General features: G+C 43.4%; 2 protein-coding genes across 5 annotated transcripts in view; one reads left to right on the top strand and one right to left on the bottom strand.

Annotated features, from left to right (window-relative positions):
• AVIL (advillin) overlaps positions 1 to 3089 on the top strand; it is a gene marked incomplete in the record, with an annotated part of 310689 nt that extends 307600 nt beyond the window's left edge. For both annotated transcript variants that reach the window (XM_056562628.1, XM_056562629.1), the window contains 1 exon segment: positions 1 to 3089.
• Positions 3090 to 5368: 2279 nt separating this feature from the next.
• TSFM (Ts translation elongation factor, mitochondrial) lies at positions 5369 to 21955 on the bottom strand. Of its 3 annotated transcripts, none has more exons than XM_056562621.1 (6): positions 21847 to 21955; positions 19038 to 19190; positions 16629 to 16757; positions 13247 to 13369; positions 12301 to 12379; positions 5369 to 5805 (listed from the first exon to the last, which is right to left on the bottom strand). In XM_056562621.1, exons 1-6 carry the CDS (start codon positions 21889 to 21891, stop codon positions 5396 to 5398), a joined length of 939 nt encoding a protein of 312 aa, XP_056418596.1. In that variant the 5' UTR covers positions 21892 to 21955; the 3' UTR covers positions 5369 to 5395. The 3 variants fall into 3 exon arrangements, with proteins under 3 accessions (XP_056418596.1, XP_056418597.1, XP_056418598.1); XM_056562622.1 differs by lacking the exon at positions 21847 to 21955 and adding an exon at positions 20623 to 20819; XM_056562623.1 differs by lacking the exon at positions 21847 to 21955 and adding an exon at positions 20532 to 20555.
• Between the last annotated feature and the right edge of the window lie 221 nt (positions 21956 to 22176).

Raw genomic sequence — 22176 nt, 5'->3', positions numbered from 1 at the left:
AAGCATATCACCAGACCTAAACCCTATTGAGCATCTGTTGGTCATCCTCAAGGGATGGCAGAAAAGCGCAAGGTCTCTAAGATACACCAGCTCCGTGATGTCATGGAGGAGTGGAAGAGGACTCCAGTGACAACCTGTCAAACTCTGGTGAACTCCATGTCCAATGAAAATAATGGTGTCCACACAAAATATTGATACTTTGGGCCCAATTAAGACATTTCCACTTAGAGGTGTACTCGCTTTTGTTGCCAAGGTTTAGACACATTGGCCCTCATTTACTATTGCAAACCCGAAATGTTTTGTCGGGTTGTGCGCCAGATATTCTGTCTCCACCAGATTTTGTGCCAGAATTGAAAAAACCCTGACTAACTCTCCATTTAGCTAAGAAAACCTAAAAAAAAGGGGCGTGGCTGTCGGGAAAGGGGCGTGGTCTCCGAAAAGGGGCATGTTCCCAACATTTTCACAAAAAGCAGGTGTAAAAAAGCAAAATGTAGGGAAAGTGGAAAATGTAGGGAAACCTTAGTAAATACCGTGGAAAATAAATTGTAGGGAATTAAACCCACAAAGAAACCTACACTCCACTCTTCGTAAATAAGGGCCAATGTCTGTATGCTGAGTTATTTTGAGGGGACACAACATTAAACACTGTTATACAGGCTGTGCACTCAATACTTTATATTGTAGCAGAGGGTCATTTCTTTAGTGTTGTCACATGAAAAGATAGAATAAAATATTTATGGGGTGAGAGGTATACTAACTTATGTGAGATACTGTACTCTAGGTGGTGATTTCATGTGTTTTGAAGGTGCCATGCTTATTAAAGCCTATTTACCAGTTATTTTGTATGTTTTTATAGTTTATGACAATATTGGTAGTACAGTGTGAATGTATGGAAGAATATGAAATATTGGTTCTTCAAAATTTATTTCAATAAAGGAATACAATAAAAACTATTAAAATATTTAATGAGAATCAACATTCTGCTGTTTTGCCAAAATGCGGTAATTTCAATCATATTATTAGCACAACTCCACATACAGGGCCGCGCAAGTATGGTACAGAGCCAAGTCTGATATTTCCTGTGTAATATACCACTTGCCAACCGGGCCAGAAATAGTACAATCCTCTTACCTTTTAAGAAAGTGGTAGAACTGTAGAGAATTGTCATGAATAAAGTGTTTTCACAAAAAGTGATCCAATACTTTTCCAGCACCAATTTTGCCTTTAAACGGCATCAGTCAGCCTTATTTCATGCTCTGAGCTGCAAACATGGGCAGGTAGCTGGTAGGGAGAGAAAATAAACGATACCTGCTTTTTTTTTTTTTTGTTATAGCTGTTTTTAAAGTTTAAAATTATGTTTTTCTTATGTGATTATAAGTTATAAAGACTGTGCTGAGCTGCAACATGCACACTTCCTCCCTGCTCGGCTTCCAGTACTGATCCTTGTATCAATCATGTGGAGTAAGGGTGGGGGAGGGAGGAGGTGTGCATGCTGCAGCACAGCCTGGCCTATACCACTCTAGAGCTTATAAGAAAAACATCACTTAACTTTGCAGCTAAGAGACAAGTATTTGTTTTATCTCATCAGTTATATGCTAAACTCCGCAGCCCTGCGTATGACATAGAGCTGACCAATTACCTTTAGTAAAGGGCACCAAAGGACAAATTTCCTAACAGTACAACTCAACCCCTATAATTCACTGTAAACAGAGTCGTTAAAGGGAATCTGTCGCCAGGTTTGTGATGCCCTGGGGGCAGCATTCAGTGGTAAAAGAGACCCTGATCCCAGTCACTCCTTAGACAGTCTTGTACCCTTTAGGGTATGTGCGCTCGTTCCTTCGGCAGAATTACAAGCGCACTTCATTACTGTCAATGGTGATGGCGCATGGGGCATGGTCTTACCGCCGCAAGATTGGTAGTGTGAACATACCCTTAGACTGCTTGTGCTTGGTGATCTCATTTTTGGCTGCTCAGACATAGTGAACAAGAAAGAAAGTAACACTGGCCTTTTAAGCATCAATGCCACCATTTAATCATCAAAGCCACCATTCACAAGTCATGTGAGCGCAGATATAGTTGGTACAGGTGACTTACGGCTGGTTTAAAGAATTACAGGGAATGAACACAGCAGCCATTCATCATGTCCTGGAATGGTTTTCAGTTTTGTATGATGTTTTTATTTTGTTGTTTATATCATTTGCTTTCTGTATGAAACATGAATATATGTTTATTTAAGCAGTTTCAATAAACAAAAATGATCACCACCTAATGATGTGCACATGCTCTGTAGTCCTTGGCATTCAGCCCCATGCCCTTGTCTGACTGACCACTTTCTGCCTATGCAAAGTGTAGAGAGAAAGCCATCAAATCATGGACTATGGGAAGAGACAGCCCGCCACTCATGAAAATAGACAACTGCTAATTATTGCTGTTTTGGGTCTCATAAGCTGTAACATTAATATCGTCTATAAAGAAACGTGTGAAAAGTTTTGATCATTCAGGGTCTGAGTGTTCAGATCCTGTGCGATCACTTGAATGAACAGGGAGAAGTGCTTGGCTAAGATGGACTGCAGAAGATGGACTCTTTAGTAAGTCTATGGAGCCGGTCTCCTGCAGTGAGCAGGAAAATGTGGAGAGAAGCACTTTACTAAGTGCTTCTCCTGGCTTGTTTTTTATAATACAAGTAAATGGCTGCACTAATGTTAAATCCAAATATAGAAGACAAGGCTTGCACTCACCGTTCCTGTAGAATATTTAATGCGGTCATTCCGTTCCGGCAGGGAGACTTCAGTAATGCGGGGGTGCTCAGAGGCAATTGTTGTGCTCTCTGAGTATATCTATATTTGGGCTGCAGTGATGTTAACTTTAATTGCTGTGGTGTTTTGCTTTGAACTGGGAGCCGTCATCTGTGTCAATCGCATCTGTGTAGTCACTGCACAACACATACGTTTTACGGCATACACAGTAAACAACACATAATAAATAGCTGTCAACTCTATGGGCTATGCTGGAGCTGTGCAGGTCACGGCATAAATGGAATGAAAGAGGGAACAAGATGATATAAATCTGGAGCCTAGAGCACTTTTTTTTTTTTAAATATCAACTGGCTCCAGAAAGTTAAACAGATTTGTAAATTACTTCTATTAAAAAATCTTAATCCTTTCAGTACTTATGAGCTTCTGAAGTTAAGGTTGTTCTTTTCTGCCTAAGTGCTCTCTGGTGGCACGTGTCTCGGGAACCGCCCAGTTTAGCAAATCCCCATAGCAAACCTCTCCTAAACCGGGCGGTTCCCGAGACACGTGTCATCAGAGAGCACTTAGACAGAAAAGAACAACCTTAACTTCAGAAGCTCATAAGAACTGAAAGGATTAAGATTTTTTTTAATAGAAGTCATTTACAAATCTGTTTAACTTTCTGGAGCCAGTTGTTATATATAAAAAAAAAAAGTTTATTCCTGGATAACCCCTTTAACCCTCTAGAAAATAATTAAAATAATTAATGATAGGTGTTGGTTCTTTCCACACAGTGATTGCAGGGATCTGATGAGTTATAATGGTGGCAGAGGTCCCCATATCCAGCCTCCTGCCACCATATTGTCGCTCCTATGATACAGCCTGGCATAGCATTGTACAGTGACTGCAATCCAATGATTGCATATAATAGTCCCCTTCCTGTGGGGACTTAAAAATTGTAAAATCAAAAAATGCTTTTAAAATTATATAAAAGGCCCTCCCCTAATAAAAATTTAAAACACTGATCCTGCACGGTGAACAGCATAAAAGTAAAAAAATAAAAAAAGATTAAAAAAAAAATATCAAATGCTAATCATATAATCAGAAAAAAAAAATAGTAAAAAGTGATTGAAAATTGGTACCAATAAAAACTAAAAATCATGGTGCAAAAAATTGAGTCCTCATACCATTCCATACACGGAAAAATAAAGCTATAAAGGCCAGAATAGCATTTTTATGTGTACTGATTTTGTTAAAAAAAAGTGCCTTTTTTTTACCTATTGGGGACATAGAGCGAACAGGTATGCCCTAGCCGCCTGGGCCATAACGCACAATTTCTCAGGTAAGGCACCTAATGAAGGGACCGATCCAGTCCTGAAATGAGTTGTCGGTTTTCTGCAATAAACTACAGATGTCTTGAAGAATACCTTGGTGTATGGCGCTTCCATATATAGAAATCTTCTCCTCATTTACACTGTATAATGGAGCCCATCTCCCGGCTAGAGATCGGACTTGGTCTCAGCAGTGAAACCCCAACGAAACAAAAACTTTTAAAATGTCTGCTTGACATGTTAACACAACAGTTAAAGCTGCGGTACCATGCACACATGGTCCAAATTCTAAAGATCTGTGTTTGCAGGCAATGAAGAGATCACACTGCTCACCACAGACCAGTCATTCGAGGTGCTGGGAGTCAGACCACCAATCTCATATGGATTGCCAGTCCTATGGACAGGTAAATCCCTTAAAAGGGGTACTCCACTGCTCAGCAGTTGGAACAAACTGTTCCCAACGTTGGAGAAGGGAGCTTGTGACGCCATAGCCCCGCCCCCTCATGTGGTCACACCCCGCCCCCTCAATGCAAGTCCCATAGACTTGCACTGAGGGGGCGGGCATGACATCATGAGGGGGTGGGGCTGTGACATCACAAGCTCCCGGCTCCAGCGTTGGGAACAGTTTGTTCCAAACGCTGAGTAGCAGAGTACCCCTTTAAAGGGGTACTCCGGAGCTGAGACATCTTATCCCCTATCCAAAGGAGAGGGGATAAGATGTCTCACTGTGGGGGTCCCCCGGCTGGGGTCCCCCGCAATCTTGTATTCGCCACCCACCTGTTTGAGCTGCACGCCGCGGTGCCAGCTCACAAACAGACGGGTGGCGACTAGAGATGAGCGAACTTACAGTAAATTCGATTCGTCACAAACTTCTCGGCTCGGCAGTTGCTGACTTTTCCTGCATAAATGAGTTCAGCCTTCAGGTGCTCCTGTGGGCTGGAGACTCTTTCCTAGTACTGTATCCACCTTTTCCAGCCCACAGGAGCACCTGAAAGCTGTACTAATTTATGCAGGATAAGTCATCAACTGCCGAGCCGAGAAGTTCGTGACGAATTGAATTTACTGTAAGTTCGCTCATCTCTAGTGGCGACCACGACTCCGCCCCCGTTATGCAAGTCTATGGGGGGGGCGTGGTGACCGTCAAATACAAGATTGGGTGGCAAATGCAAGATTGGGGGGGGGGGGTCCCCAGTGGCGGGACCCCTGCGGTGAGACATCTTATCCCCTATCCTTTGGATAGGGGATAAGATGTCTCAGGGCCGGAGTACCCCTTTAAACATTTTATTTCAAATAGGAAAACCAATATTAATATTGTAAGATAACGTGTTTATTTTAAGGTGTATGCGTTTCCTCCCCACATTCAAAGCGAACAAAATCCAACACCTGCACTCCATGTGGATGGAGATATTGTCCTACAGTCAGGCTGGGCTCAAGCAGGAAAGGCTGGGCCAACATTCTGGTTTCTGCATCTCCTGTAGATTCGTCTTCTAAAGAGCCCACTGTCAGGGGATTCATGCCCACTACATGCTGGCCCAGTCTGCGACCAAGTTCAGTAATGTTGCTTGTAGAATCGGTGTCAGCCTTTCTGCATACAACCAGTGAGCCATATTTGCCATATGACATGTTTGTTAAGGATGGAAGATCTGGCTGCAAAGCACCATGCATGTATGTCCCAATAAACAGGTCAGAAGAGACCATGACCCATGCAGCTCTTCTCATTAACATGTTTTCTCCAAGTTTTCCTACAATAAAGAAAAAAAATATCATTAAAACAAATGTATCATAGACATTCTACAATGATAACCATATTGAGGTAGAGTCTGTAACAACAATATTGACCATATCCATATGCAAAGGAAAGAATAAAAATACCATGGCTGTTAACAACACTCTCAATATTTCTCACATTACAAATTTTTCATATCTATTCATATATGTTCCTTCCAAGATAAGCAGTAACTGTTTCAGTAGTCTCAGTTGAGTATTACTTTCAGAATGTGAGCAGTTAATGTGCAACGACTGAAGAATAAGTAGATAAAGGTTTATTCCGATCTCAAAGTGATGCCAGACCACTAGAATATACCATTGCATTATGGGACCCGCACTGATCCTGAGAATAAAGGGGCCAAATGCTGCAGACACTTTACGGTTTTCTCCACCATAAGAATGCTCTCAGACAGCTTATAGTGCAGGGAACTGCAGCCCTTCCTAGTCACTTAACCACTTAAGGACCTAGGGCGTATGGATACGCCTTGACGTCCTGGTACTTAAGGACCCAGGGCGTATCCATACGGCCGTGGGAATTTCGGTCCCCGCCACGCGCCGGGCGGGGACCGGGCCGGGGTGACTGCTGATATCGATCAGCAGGCACCCCGTGCAAATGCCCAGGGGGGTCATCAGACCCCCCCACGTCGGCGATCGGCGCAAATCGCAAGTGAATTCACACTTGCGATTTGCGCCGATTCCGGGTCATACGGGTCTATTGTGACCCGGAATAGAAGGGGGATCGCGGTTGTCTAAGACACCCACGATCCCCCTGTAGGCATAGGAGTGAGGTGGCAGAGTTGCCACCCCTCCTATCCCTGCTATTGGTCTGCTATTGATCGTCAGAGGCGACGACCAATAGCAGACCGGGGGCGGGGGGGGGGGGGGGGGGTTAACTTTTGTTTTCCCCGTCCTGCCCACCCACAATAGGCGGGGCAGAACGGGGAACCGAAGGGGATCGGGCGCCGACGTCCACTTACCCGTCCGGAGGCTGCGGCGACGTTGATCGGTGGGCGGCGTCACGTGCTTCTGAAGAGGACGGCTGCCGGGATCCTACGGAAGCCGGTAAGTAGATCTGGAGGGCTACAGTCTGAGACCATGGTCTCTAACTGTAGCCCTCCAGATGTTGCAAAACTACAACTCCCAGCATGCCCAGACTGCTGTTTGGGCATGCTGGAATATGTAGTTTTGCAACAGCTGGAGGGCTGCAGTTTGAGACCACTATACAGTGGTCTCTAAACTATATCCCTCCAGATGTTGCAAAACTACAACTCCTAGCATGCCCACATAGCTGTTTGTTGTCTGGACATGCTGGGAGTTGTAGTTTTGCAACATCTGGAGGTCCACAGTTTGGAGATCACTGTGCAGTGGTCTAAAAACTGTAGCTCTCCAGATGTTGCAAAACTGCAATTCCCAGCATGCCCAGAAAGCAAACAGCTGTCTCGGCATGCTGGGAGTTGTAGTTGGGTACTTCCAGCTGTTGCTTAACTACATCTCCCAGCATGCCCTTCGGTGATTAGTACATGCTGGGAGTTGTAGTTTTGCAACAGCTGGAGGCACACTGGTTGGAAAATATTGAGTTAGGTAACAGAACCTAACTGAAGGTTTTCCAACCAGTGTGCCTCCAGCTGTTGCAAAACTACAATTCCCAGCATTCACGGTCTGTCAGTACATGCTGGGAGTTGTAGTTTTGAAACAGCTGGAGGTTTGCCCAGGGTACAGGGTACATTCACATAGGCGGGTTTACAGTAAATTTCCTGCTTCAAGTTTGGGCTGCGGCAAATTTTTTGCCACAGTGAAAACTCCTAGCGGGAAATTCACCGTAACCCGTCAGTGTGAATGTACCCTAAAAACACTACACTATACTAACACCTAATAAAGAGTAAAACACTACATAAACACCCCCTTACACTGTCCCCCTCCCCCCCCCCAATAAACAATTTAAAACGTCTTGTACGGCAGGGTTTCCAAAACGGAGCCTCCAGCTGTTGCAAAACAACAACTCCCAGCATTTCTGGACAGCCACTGACTGTCCAGGCATGCTGGGAGTTTAGCAACAGCTGGAGGCACCCTGTTTGGGAATCACTGGCGTAGAATACCCCTATGTCCACCCCTATGCAATCCCTAATTTAGTCCTCAAATGCGCATGGTGCTCTCTTACTTCGGAGCCCTGTCGTATTTCAAGGAAACAGTTTAGGGCCACATATGGGGTATCTCCGTACTCGGGAGAAATTACACTACAAATTTTGGGGGCTTTTTTTCCTTTTACCGCTTGTGAAAAGGAAAAGTTGGGGGCTACACCAGCCTGTTAGTGTAAAAAAAAGAAACATTTTTACACTAACATGCTGGTGTTGCCCCATACTTTTTATTTCCACAAGCGGTAAAAGGAAAAAAAAAAAGACCCCCAAAATTTGTAACGCAATTTCTCCTGAGTACGGAAATACCCCAGATGTGGGCGTAAAATGCTCTGCGGGCGCACAACAAGGCTCAGGAGTGAGAGCGCACCAAGTACATTTGAGGCCTAAATAGGTGATTTGCACAGGGGTGGCTGATTTTACAGCGGTTCTGACAAACGCAAAAAAAAAAAAATACCCACATGTGACCCCATTTTGGAAACTGCACCCCTCACCGAACGTGACAAGGGGTATAGTGAGCCTGAACACCCCACATGTGTTTGACGAATTTTCATTAAATTTGGATGGGAAAATGAAAAAAAATTATATTTTTTCACTAAAATGCTGGTGTTACCCTAAATTTTTCATTTTCACATCGGGAAATAGGAAAAAAAGCCCCCCAAATTTGTAAACCCATCTCTTCTGAGTAAGAACATACCCCATATGTGAATTTAAAGTGCTCTGGGGCGAACTACAATGCTCAGAAGAGAAGGAGCGCCATTGGGATTTTGTAGAGAAAATTTGTCCGGAATTGAAGGCCACATGTGTTTACAAAGCCCCCATAGTGCCAGAACAATGGACCCCCGACACATGTGACCCCATTTTGGAAACTACACCCCTCACGTAATGTAATAAGGGGTACATTGAGAATTTACGCCCCACAGGTGTCTGACAGATTTTTGGAACAGTGGTCCGTAAAAATGAAAAATAAAATTTTTCATTTGCACAGCCCACTGTTCCAAAGATCTGTGGGGTGTAAATACTCACTGCACCCCTTATTAAATTCTGTGAGGGGTGTAGTTTCCAAAATAGGGTCACATGTGGGGGGTTCCACTGTTCTGGCACCACGGGGGGCTTTGTAAACGCACATGGCCCCTGACTACCATTCCAAACTAATTCTCTTTCCAAAAGCTCAATGGCGCTCCTCCTCTTCTGAGCATTGTAGTTCGCCAGCAGAGCATTTTACGTCCTAACATGGGGTATTTCCATACTCAGAAGAAATGGGGTTACACATTTTGGGGGTAATTTTCTCCTAGTACCCCTTGTAAAAATGTAAAATTTAGGGGAAAAACTGCATTTTAGTAAAAAAAAAAAAAAAAATTTGCATTTACACATCCAACTTTAACGAAAAGTCGTCAAACATCTGTGGGGTGTTAAGGCTCAGCGGACCCCTTGTTACGTTCCTTGAGGGGTGTAGTTTCCAAAATAGTATGCCATGTGGGTATTTTTTGCCGTTCTGGCACCACAGGGGCTTCCTAAATACGACATGCCCCCAAAAAACTATTTCAGCAAAAGTTGCTTTCAAAAAGCCAAATGTGACTCCTTCTCTTCTGAGCATTGTACTTCGCCCGCAAAGCATTTTATGTCCTAACATGTGGTATTTCCTTACTCAGAAGAGATGGGGTTACAAATTTGGGGAGGCATTTTCTCCCATTACCCTTTGTAAAAATGGTAAATTTGGGGGAAAAACTGCACTTTAGTGAAAAAAATTTTTTTTTCATTTACACATCCGACTTTAACGAAAAGTCGTCAAACACCTGTGGGGTGTTAAGGCTCACTGGACCCCTTGTTACGTGCCTTGAGGGGTCTAGTTTCCAAAATGGTATGCCATGTTGGGGTTTTCTGCTGTTCTGGCACCATAGGGGCTTCCTAAATGTGACATGCCCCCCAAAAACCATTTCAGCAAAATTCCCTCTCCAAAATCCTATTGTCGGTCCTTCCCTTCTGAGCCCTCTAGTGCACCCGCCGAACACTTGACATACACATATGAGGTATTTCCTTACTCGAGAGGAATTGGGTTACAAATTTTGGGGGGATTTTTCATCTATTACCCCTTGTAAAAATTCAAAAACTTGGTCTACAAGAACATGCGAGTGTAAAAAATGAAGATTTTGAATTTTCTCCTTCAATTTGGTGCTATTCCTGTGAAACACCTAAAGGGTTAAAACGCTGACTGAATGTCATTTTGAATACTTTGAGGGGTGCAGTTTTTATAATGGGGTCATTTGTGGGGTATTTCTAATATGAAGGCCCTTCAAATCCACTTAAAAACTGAACTGGTCCCTGAAAAATTCCGATTTTGAAAATTTTGTGAAAAATTGGAAAATTGCTGCTGAACTTTGAAGCCATCTGATGTCTTCCAAAAAGTAAAAACACGTAAATTTTATGATGCAAACATAAAGTAGACATATTGTATATGTGAATCAATGTATAATTTATTTAGAATATCCATTTTCCTTACAAGCAGAGAGCTTCAAAGTTAAAAAATGCAAAATTTTCAATTTTTTCATCAAATTTTGGAATTTTTCACCAAGAAATGATGCAAGTATCGACAAAATTTTACCACTAACATAAAGTAGAATATGTCACGAAAAAAAACAATCTCGGAATCAGAATGAAAGGTAAAAGCATCCCAGAGTTATTATTGCTTGAAGTGACAGTGGTCAGATGTTCAAAAAATGGCCGGGTCCTTAAGGTATATTTGGGCTGGGTCCTTAAGGGGTTAAAGGGGTACTCCTGTGGAAAAAACTATTTTATTTTTTTTTTAATCAATTGGTGCAAGAAAGTTAAACAGATTTGTAAATTACTTCTATTAAATAATCTTAATCCTTCCAGTACTTTTTAGGGGCTGTATACTACAGAGGAAATGCTTTACTTTTTAGATTTCTCTGATGTCATTACCACAGTGCTCTCTGCTGACCTCTGCTGTCCATTTTAGGAACTGTCCAGAGTAGGAAAAAATCCCCATAGCAAACATATGCTGCTCTGGACAGTTCCCAAAATGGACAGCAGAGGTCAGCAGAGACAACTGTGGTCATGACATCAGAGAAATCTAAAAAGTAAAGAATTTCCTCTGTAGTATACAGCCCCTAAAAAGGACTGAAAGGATTAAGATTTTTTAACAGAAGTAATTTACAAATCTGTTTAACTTTCTGGCACCAGTTGAAAGTACCCCTTTAAAAGAAGTAGTGCTGCAGTTCCCTGAAGCAGAGTGGTCTCTGGGATTTAGGAGAATATATATTTATATACACACAGTTTTTCAATGCACTTGGTCTTGTAATCTTTACAGGTAAACATGTTCGTATTTGTTTACCCAGTAAAGAACACACAATAACCATATCACAAAGCCGTGCAGTAAAATGCATGTACTTCTGGCCCACAATAACTAGCCATGAGGCACAATGCCAGTAGTATTTGTGAAGAGATCACTTCTGTGCTTTTGCTACATTATATCTAACATACAGCACATACGGAGCCAAGTCCTCTAAAATATGGGTGTTTCAAGCTTTAAAGGCAATATTTCTTCATGTATTTAAGAAGTTAAAAAACTTTTTTTTATATATATCAACTGGCTCCAGAAAGTTAACCAGATTTGTAAATTACTTCTATTAAAAAAAAATCTTAATCCTTTCAGTACTTATGAGCTGCTGAAGTTGAGGTGTTCTTTTCTGTCTAAGTTCTCTCTGATGACACCTCTGCTTGTCTCGGGAACTGTCCAGAGTAGAAGCAAATCCCCATAGCAAACCTCTTCTACTCTGTGCAGTTCCCGAGACAAGCAGAGATGTCAGCAGAGTGCACTGTTGCCAGACAGAAAACAACAACTCAACTTCAGCAGCTGATAATTATTGGAAGGATTAAGATTTTTTTTTTTAATAGAAGTAATTAACAAATCTGTTTAACTTTCTGGAGCCAGTTGAGTTTTTCCTGGAATACGTCAGTAGAAAGAAACTATAACAGACTACAAGAGTCTCCCGGCAGAGTGTGACAGGGTTGTCTTATCTGAGTGCATAATATGGACTGTACCGTTCCTATTCTATAGCCCTCTACCAGCAGAATAAAGCAGAGTTTGTCATGTAATCCACCCTCACCCTGTTCCAGTCTACATAGCGGTGGATGGTAAGTGAGCTGCAGAACTAGGATGCGTCAGCTCTGACGGCAAGAGTAATAATCTGGAGTATTGCAGGATTCCAGCCATACACTCACCAAAAATTGTCTAATATAAAATAATATCAAATTAAAATTTTTCTGTTATAAAGAGATGTAACAAACGGCTTGAAGATCCAGGACTATTATACATACCAATTGTCAAAGCAAGAACATCTTTAATAGTCACATCATCTGTCTTCATCTGCAAAATCTCCTCACCAGGAATCAAACCCTGAAAGGTTAAAACATGGCGTACCTTAATGTTTTTAATGATTATTATAGTTATTTCTCTTTGTTAGAACAGGTCTGTCTGACAAGTCCATGTCACTGCCAAGAAAGGGAGAGTTTTACATATTTCTCCTCTCACAGAAAGAGACTGGTTGTATGGGGCCTAAGCCACTATGTCCGCTGTATTGTTTATGGAACTAGTTCAGATATTTTCAGCAAATAAGCCACATTGGCCATTTACTACTCTACTACTTGTGATTGGCTGAGTGGCAATGTCTCACACCGACCACAGCAACCAGTCTCACTTCCTAGTGCTGAGGCCCGACATGTCACATTGCCCGTCACTGGCCACATCGTTGTCTTGCCTCAGCCAGTAAAAAAAAAAAAAAAAAAAATGAACAAATACGGAAGAAAAACTGACAACTATACAGAATCCATTTTACACACTTATTTGTGATTCACATTTCAGCAAAGAACAGGGCTGTCAGGATTAGAGATAAATAGAATTGAAAAAAAATAGACTAAAACAGTGTTTCCCAACCAGGGTGCCTCCAGCTGTCGCAAAACTACAACTCCCAGCATGCCCGGACAGCCAAAGGCTGTCCAGGCATGCTGGGAGTTGTAGTTTTGCAACAGCTGGAGGCACCTTGGTTGGAAAACGTTGGACTAAAATGAAGTTAAACCAGCAACAGAAGAGAAGTGCTCTCCACTGGCGGATTTCCTATGCGTCACGTCTTCATATCTGATGTACATGTCAGCTATCAGCTCTTTCCTAGAGTTTCACAGCTAATATTGTGACTGGAAGATAAAGTGATATGCTAGACAAGTTTCTGAAGTACGGCTGCTGGGAATCTGGGGCACGCGGTGTTACCTTTGAATAGGACGCCTGGTGCTGCTCCTGACTCCGGCAATGCCTCAGAGTACAAAGTGCTGCCTGCTGAACCAGCTGCTGAAACTTCACATTTCTGGCTACAAAGTCTGTCTCACAATTGACCTGGAAAAATAAAAAAAAAATGTATGTTTTAGTTAGTTATGCGTGTTGGACGTGTCAGTCCTTTCTATTACCAACAGCAATTTCTTTCTGTATACAACAAAACAATAAAGAGATGTGGATCACGCGCTGGAAAGTGATCAGAGAACCAAATCTCATCCATCAAGTGCAGAAAGCAAAGACCAAGTAGCTAATGCATCTGTGTCTGGTCTTCTCTATTAAAACTAACATTTGAATCAATCACAAATTGACACCCCCATGACCAAGGGCGTACAGGTACAGCCTCGCATAAAGATCAAGGGCGTACCTGTATGCCCTCAGTGTTTCTGTTCATCGCCGGTAACCGGGCGGTGAACGGAACAGGATGCCTGCTGAAATAGTTCGTAGAATATGTCACGAAAAAACAATCACAGAATGAGAATATTCGGTAAAAGCGTTTTTAGAGATATTAATTCTTAAAGTCACAGTGGTCAGATGTGCAAAAAACGCTCTGGTCCTCCAGTGAAAATTGGCCTGGTCCTTAAGGGGTTAAAGGTTTGTGGATTGACAAGGTACCAAAATAAATAATGCACTTCCTGACTAAAATTCACATTCATAAAATAACATTACCACCCCTTAAAGGGGTACTCTGGTGGAAAAGAATTGTTTTCTAATCAACTGGAGCCAGAAAGTTATACAGATTTGTAAATTACTTCTATTAAAAAATCTTAACTCTTCCAGTACTTATCAGCTGCTGGACGCTCCAGAGGAAGTTGAGTTGCTCTTTCCAGTCTGACCACAATTCTCTCTGCTTCCACCTCTGTCCGTATCAGGAACTGTCCGGAGCAGGGGGGGTTTGCTATGGGGATATGCTTCTACTCTGGACAGTAGAGAGCATTGTGGTCACACAGAAAAGAACAACACAACTTCCTCTGGGGTATACTGCAGCTGATAAGTACTGGAAGAATTAAGATTTTTTAATAGAAGTAATTTACAAATCTGTTTAACTTTCTGGAACCAGTTCATGTAAAAAAAAAATAAAATAGTTTTCCACCGGAGTACCCCTTTAACCCCATTAGTATCAGTCTACTTAGAGCAAAGGATAAAGTAAAGGATAAGGCAAGCAAACACATTAAGGAATCCCTAGATGTCGAGCAGTTACCTATATACTCGAGTATAAGCCGAGTTTTTCAGCACGATTTTTCGTGCTGAAAACACCCCCCTCGGCTTATACTCGAGTGAACTCCCCCACCCGCAGTGGTCTTCAACCTGCGGACCTCCAGAGGTTTCAAAACTACAACTCCCAGCAAGCCCGGCCAGCCATCGGCTGTCCGGGCTTGCTGGGAGTTGTAGTTTGAAACCTCCGGAGGTCCGCAGGTTGAAGACCACTGCGGCCTTCGACATCATCCAGCCCCCTCTCACCCCCCTTTAGTTCTGAGTACTCACCTCCGCTCGGCGCTGGTCCGGTGCTGCAGGGCTGTCCGGTGAGGAGGTGGTCCGGTGGGATAGTGGTTCCGGGCTGCTATCTTCACCGGGGAGGCCTCTTCTAAGCGCTTCGGGCCCGGCCTCAGAATAGTCACGTTGCCTTGACGAATACGCAGAGGTGCGTTCATTGTCAACGTACTTCTGCGTCGTTGTCAAGGCAACACCTCTATTCCGGGCCGGAAGCGCGGAGAAGAGGCGCCCCCGGTGAAGATAGCAGCCCGGAACCACTATCCCACCGGACCACCTCCTCACCGGACAGCCCTGCAGGACCGGACCAGCGCCGAGCGGAGGTGAGTACTCAGAACTAAAGGGGGGTGAGAGGGGGCTGGATGATGTCGAAGGCCGCAGTGGTCTTCAACCTGCGGACCTCCGGAGGTTTCAAAACTACAACTCCCAGCAAGCCCGGACAGCCGATGGCTGCCCGGGCTTGCTGGGAGTTGTAGTTTTGAAACCTCTGGAGGTCCGCAGGTTGAAGACCACTGAGGGCGAATGATGACAAGGGGATGATGAAGGGGGGATGTGTGGGATGATAAGGGGATGATGAAGGGGGGATGTGTGGGATGATAAGGGGATGATGAAGGGGGGATGTGTGGGATGATAAGGGGATGATGAAGGGGGGATGTGTGGGATGATGAAGGGGGGATGTGTGGGATGATAAGGGGATGATGAAGGGGGGATGTGTGGGATGATAAGGGGATGATGAAGGGGGGATGTGTGGGATGATAAGGGGATGATGAAGGGGGGATGTGTGGGATGATGACAAGGGGATGATGATGAGGATGTTAATGACGGGTCTGGATGATGACAGGGGGGGATGATGTATTTCCCACCCTAGGCTTATACTCGAGTCAATAACTTTTCCTGGGATTTTGGGTTGAAATTAGGGGTCTCGGCTTATACTCGGGTCGGCTTATACTCGAGTATATACGGTAATCCTAGTGTATAAAGCCCATATTTTAATATTCAGGGAGAACTAGTTCACTATATATTTCAAAGCTTCTTATAACCTGCACATAACTTTATTGCTATGGAACAACCAGCAGTATTGCATCCATATAACATCTCCTAAAAGATATAAGCCCCTGCAAACACATGAGTATACTGGATCCAGTTTATGCGGCACCTGTATCCCGGATGGCAACAATAGCTTCTTGCTGGATGTGGTTATGAAATATCTAACTTCTGACCCCCCCCCCCCCCCTCCTTTCTTTCTTGTTCTTATCTATGTAGTGAATGACAATTTATGGACCAACCTAGTGTGAATTCTCCAACTTCTGTTGCCGAGATGTAACCTGTGTGTTTTCTGCTTATGAGCTCAGAAATTCTTATGACTTGATAAGGAGAGGACCTCCAAAAACTTCTCTACAAAATACTGTTAGTCCAGTAATAAAAGGTATTACAAGACTAGAGATGAGCGAACTTACAGTAAATTCGATTCGTCACAAACTTCTCGGCTCGGCAGTTGATGACTTATCCTGCATAAATTAGTTCAGCTTTCAGGTGCTCCGGTGGGCTGGAAAAGGTGGATACATTCCTAGGAAAGAGTCTCCTAGGACTGTATCCACCTTTTCCAGCCCACCGGAGCACCTGAATGCTGAACTAATTTTTGCAGGAAAAGTCATCAACTGCCGAGCCGAGAAGTTCGTGACGAATCGAATTTCCTGCAAGTTCGCTCATCTCTACACAAGACTCTGCACCATTCTTGCATCTGCATCCCTGGACCAATACGACGACTCCAAACAACTATATACTCCATAGTAAGATAATGCAACCCATGTGCAGAGTCCCATTTACTCACTTCTACCATCACCGCTGTGTTCCCTTCCTGCAGGAGACCCACAAGACCCTCGGCAGTCTTTCTTCCTTGTAGCTTGGACGCTTTATTCCAGCCTTCTTTTTGCGCTTGCTGATGGAGCCAGGTCTCTGCCTTTTTAAAGAATTAACAGTAAGTAATCTGGGGATGATGGCAAATATAATCTGGATAACACATACATTATAGGGAACACAAGATGTAGAGACAAAAATCAGTATCAACATTATCTATACCAGCGGTCTTCAAACTGTGGCCCTCCAGATGTTGCAAAACTACAACTCCCAGCATGCCCGGGTAGCCAACGGCTGTCCGGGCATGCTGGGAATTGTAGTTTTGTAACATCTGGAGGGCCACAGTTTGAAGACCACTGATCTATACATTGCTTCGTATACCTTTAGCTCTATATTTGTTAAGTATGGGTTAAAAAAAAATTATGTAACCATCACAACGGAAACTGTCAAACTTTTCACCACTAATATCCAGAATTTTTATTTTCTTCTTATTCTGGTTGTGGACTTTTTTTTTTTTTTTTTTGCAGTACTGAGATGATGTACAGGTGAATACTACTCCATGCTGGGGCGGTGAGCACTGCTGTAACTGCTGGTGACTTCTATTTTGGGACCAGGCCCCACTGAGAGACACGTCAAACTTCAAAGCTATGAGGCAGATATCTAGATCAACCCAGGAAAAGATATCAATCATATCATAAGAAGTTAATAAATCTCACTAATCTGTAATCTGGAAATTCATAATATGCAACCTCTATACCTTTAAAGGGGAACTCCAGTGGAAACAAGTGGTTTCAAATCAACTGGTGCCAGAAAGTTAAACAGATTTGTAAATTACTTCTATTTAAAAATCTTAATCCTTTCAGTACTTATCCGCTGCTGTATACTACAGAGAGATTTGTGAATTTCTTTTCTGTCTGACCGCAGTGCTCTCTGCTGACACCTCTGTCCATGTCAGGAACTGTCCAGATTAGAAGCAAATCCCCATTGAAAACCTCTCCTGCTCTGGACAGTTCCTGATACGGACAGAGGTGTCAGCAGAGAGCACTATGGTCAGACAGAGAAGAAATTCACAACTTCCTCTGTATTATACAGCAGCTGATAAGTACTGGAAGGATTAAGATTTTTAAATAGCAGTAACTTACAAATCTGTTTAACTTTCTGATTTGAAAACATTTTTTTTTCCCCCCACCGGAGTTACCCTTTAATGCTGTTTGCAGCTCCTTGCACTTGGGTGGCCAGAAATGCTGCCGTATAGGTAATACAAAAAAAAAAAAAAAAAAAAAAAGAAGAAAAAAAAAAAAGTACGTGCAGCACATGGAAATGTATGGAACAACCTCCGTATAACATCTCCTAAAATATATAAGACCCTGCAAACACATGAATATACTAGATACAGTTTATGCGGCACCTGTATCTTGTATGGCAACTAGAGACGAGCGAACTTACAGTAAATTCGATTCGTCACGAACTTCTCGGCTCGGCAGTTGATGACTTATCCTGCATAAATTAGTTCAGCTTTCAGCTGCTCCGGTGGGCTGGACAAGGTGAATACAGTCCTAGGAAAGAGTCTCTTAGGACTGTATCCACCTTTTCCAGCCCACCGGAGCACCTGAAAGCTAAACTAATTTATGCAGGATAAGTCATCAACTGCCGAGCCGAGAAGTTTGTGACGAATCGAATTTACTATAAGTTCGCTCATCTCTAATGGCAACAATAGCTTCTTGCTGGATGTGTTTATGAAATATCTCAGTTCCTTCTACCACAGTAAATACATGTTTTCCTCTTATCTCTACGCCAGTGTTTTCCAACCAGGGTGCCTCCAGCTGTTGTGAAACTACAACTTCAAGCATGCCCGGACAGCCGAAGGCTGTCGGGGCATGCTGGGAGTTGTAGTTTCACAATAGCTGGACGCACCCTGGTTGGGAATCACTGCTCTACGCTCTACTACGGCTCCTCTTGCATTCACAGTGGACAAGCAGCTAGGAAGTTGGAGGTGGAGGAGGTGGCACAGAAGCCTCTGAATGAGAGGATGTGCAGGAGGAGCAACTACCAACTACTCCCAGGGGCACAAGCGGTCCAGCGATGGATACAAAGTTACTGCTGGAAGGCGATACATCTGCCGCAAGGTGTATCTAAGCTCTGAATGACATTGCTACAAATCCCCCCCCCCCCCCCACCTCGGCACCTTGGTGCAGCTTACTGGCCAGAATCGGCCCTGTGGTGAACAACATTTTTAAAAGGAAAGACCCGACAAAAAACTAGGCGCCAGGATAAAATTTTCAGTCGCCATGGCAACCTGGCACCTGGCATTTGTCAAGCCCTGTTACATTGTAAGACAAAGTAAATGAGACTGTTGGAAGCGAAGCATTTTCTTATTTCTTACCTGTTTCGCATCATTGTTGAACTTTTCGAGGGCTTTCTTACAGTTGACAAAGGAGTAGCCAGTCTTCCTTCTGAGTTTAACTAAAAGTTCCTTGTCGCTCGCCAGTAACCGCAAACCGGAGTGGAACAGTCCCGCCTGCTGCCAGGAGAAGAGCTGCCAGATAGAGAAAACACATCAATAACCAACAGGTCTCTCAGCACAACTAGAAAACATACTATTGTGAAGCTTTTTCCTGGATACATGTTAAATAACCCTCATTGTCAATGATAAAAAAAACTACAGAGCAAAAATAAAACCTAAGAGGAGGTCTGTAGGAGTGTGTTTAATTCCAGATATGGGTGGCTAGGTGCCGGATTATCTACAGTAGGAATTTTTCATTATTTTGTTGTGGGGTAAAGATTAGACCCTTTTATTGCATGGAGAAAACATGCAATCTACTGATCTACTCAGCTCTGCTACATACTACAATACTTCCTGCTGATCTACTCAGCTCTGCTTCATACTACAATACTTCCTGCCGATCTTCTCAGCTCTGCTACATACTACAATACTTCCTGCCGATCTACTCAGCTCTGCTACATACTACAATACTTCCTGCCGATCTACTCAGCTCTGCTTCATACTACAATACTTCCTGCCGATCTACTCAGCTCTGCTACATACTACAATACTTCCTGCCGATCTACTCAGCTCTGCTACATACTACAATACTTCCTGCCGATCTACTCAGCTCTGCTACATACTACAATACTTCCTGCCGATCTACTCAGCTCTGCTACATACTACAATACTTCCTGCCGATCTACTCAGCTCTGCTTCATACTACAATACTTCCTGCCGATCTACTCAGCTCTGCTACATACTACAATACTTCCTGCTGATCTACTCAGCTCTGCTACATACCACAATACTTCCTGCTGATCTACTCAGCTCTGCTACATACTACAATACTTCCTGCTGATCTACTCCGCTCTGCTACATACTACAATACTTCCTGCTGATCTACTCAGCTCTGCTACATACTACAATACTTCCTGCAGATCTACTCAGCTCTGCTTCATACTACAATACTTCCTGCCGATCTACTCAGCTCTGCTTCATACTACAATACTTCCTGCTGATCTACTCAGCTCTGCTTCATACTTCAATACTTCCTGCTGATCTACTCAGCTCTGCTACATACTACAATACTTCCTGCCGATCTACTCAGCTCTGCTTCATACTACAATACTTCCTGCTGATCTACTCAGCTCTGCTTCATACTACAATACTTCCTGCTGATCTACTCAGCTCTGCTTCATACTACAATACTTCCTGCCGATCTACTCAGCTCTGCTACATACTACAATACTTCATGCTGATCTACTCAGCTCTGCTACATACCACAATGTAGGCCCTGGGCTTATGAAGCTGGCAGGGAAAATAAAACTAACCATATGACACACAACATGCTGGTTTAACCTAATGCTGCCTACAATGTAACATCCCTATTACCATCTACTTGTATGCCCTGCAGTCTCCTCCATATACTAGTACTAGAACATTCCCTCTGGGGCCTGGTGATCCGCACAGACACATCTCTAACCTTGGACCGCAGGAATCCTGACAGCGCAGCCATACTGCTCCACGATGAATGACAGGGCGCGGAGTGATGACGTCACGCCGCCGAGTAACATTCTAGTAACCAATATTCAAACACTAGAGGTAGACGCTTTGCTGGGGTAAGTTGTCTCAGCGGCCATTATGGTGACGCCTCAAACACCTGAAAAACCCGCCGACAGCACCCTGCAGACAGTGAAGAGTCATAGAGATAACTTTCTTAGCTCACTAAATCAATGTTTCCCTACCAGGGCACCTCCAGCTGTTACAAAACTACAACTACCAGTATACCCGCATGCTGGGAGTTGTAGTTTTGCAACAGCTGAAGACACCCTGGTTGAAAAACACTGCACTAGATCAGTGTTTTCCGAACAGTGTGCCACCAGCTGTTGCAAAACTATAAATCCCAGCATGCCTGGACAGCCAAAGGCTGTCCAGGCATCCTGGGATTTATAGTTTTGCAACAGCTGGAGGCACCCTGGTTGGGAAACACTGCACTAGATGAATGAACGTGACTGGGTAACGTTAGCAATCTACTGCCCCTTCTGGTCAGGTGTGGTATAGGCCAGAGAGCTTTCCCCCATCCTTTACCAGAACCTGTACATGCCACAAGTGTGCCACATAAGAACTAGTACACATGACTATATCCATACCACAAAAGGCCGCATTTACATCACCATATTTGCATCCGTCGAATGTAGTGCTGAAACGAATGGCTTTAAATCAATAAACTCAAATGTGTCTAAAAATCATATCTGTGGTAAATTTTCATGTTTTTCCTCAGTTTTATTATAAAAAAATGTATCCGTTTTATAGTTCTAAATCTTTCCAGAGTATTTCAAAGCTGTTTCCAAACTCCAGACTATTTCCAAACTGCGGATCTACAGATATTGCAAAACTACTACTCCCAGCATGCCCAGACAGCCGTTGGCTGGAGTATGGAGACCCTGCCTGTGGTCAGGGACAGACCCAAGTCCCTCCTCATGCCCCACCCCTACTTTTAAAATAAAATGATATAAAACATGTTAACGTAGGTAAGATCATTTTCCATGACCAATAATACCAGTATACAAGGAGGGAATATATACCACCACACAATAACTGGATAATACCGCCGTATTGTCTGAATAAAACCACTATACTAGACCAGTATTCCCTCATACAGTGACCATATAAAGCTAGATACCAGCTGTACACAGGATCTGTTTACCATATAGGTGATTATACACAGGACAAGATGTCGCCCTAATACCATCTTTGTATTTTCTGAGTTAGAGTAGTCTCCCTCCTGACTCCACCGTGCTCCCAGCCTGGCTTGTCATTCTGGCAGTGCGTCTCTATGCAGTTCGGTCATGTGATCTTTGTCATGTGATGGCTACATGACGCGCCGGCCGGGTTGGCTGACTGGGAAATGTGCGCCATTAGAATACTCAGGTGAGACACATCGCTACAATTAGTATACTGTTCTTTGATTGGTCCTGCTGTATAAAAAAGCCCAGTTTATTTGGAATGCAGACACCCCTGGACAAAGGTCTTTGGA

This window comes from Hyla sarda, chromosome 2 (assembly GCF_029499605.1).
Source record: "Hyla sarda isolate aHylSar1 chromosome 2, aHylSar1.hap1, whole genome shotgun sequence".
Lineage (NCBI taxonomy): Eukaryota > Metazoa > Chordata > Amphibia > Anura > Hylidae > Hyla > Hyla sarda.
The sequence above is the reverse complement of the archived record's forward strand: the minus strand, read 5'-3'. Positions and strand labels throughout refer to the sequence as shown.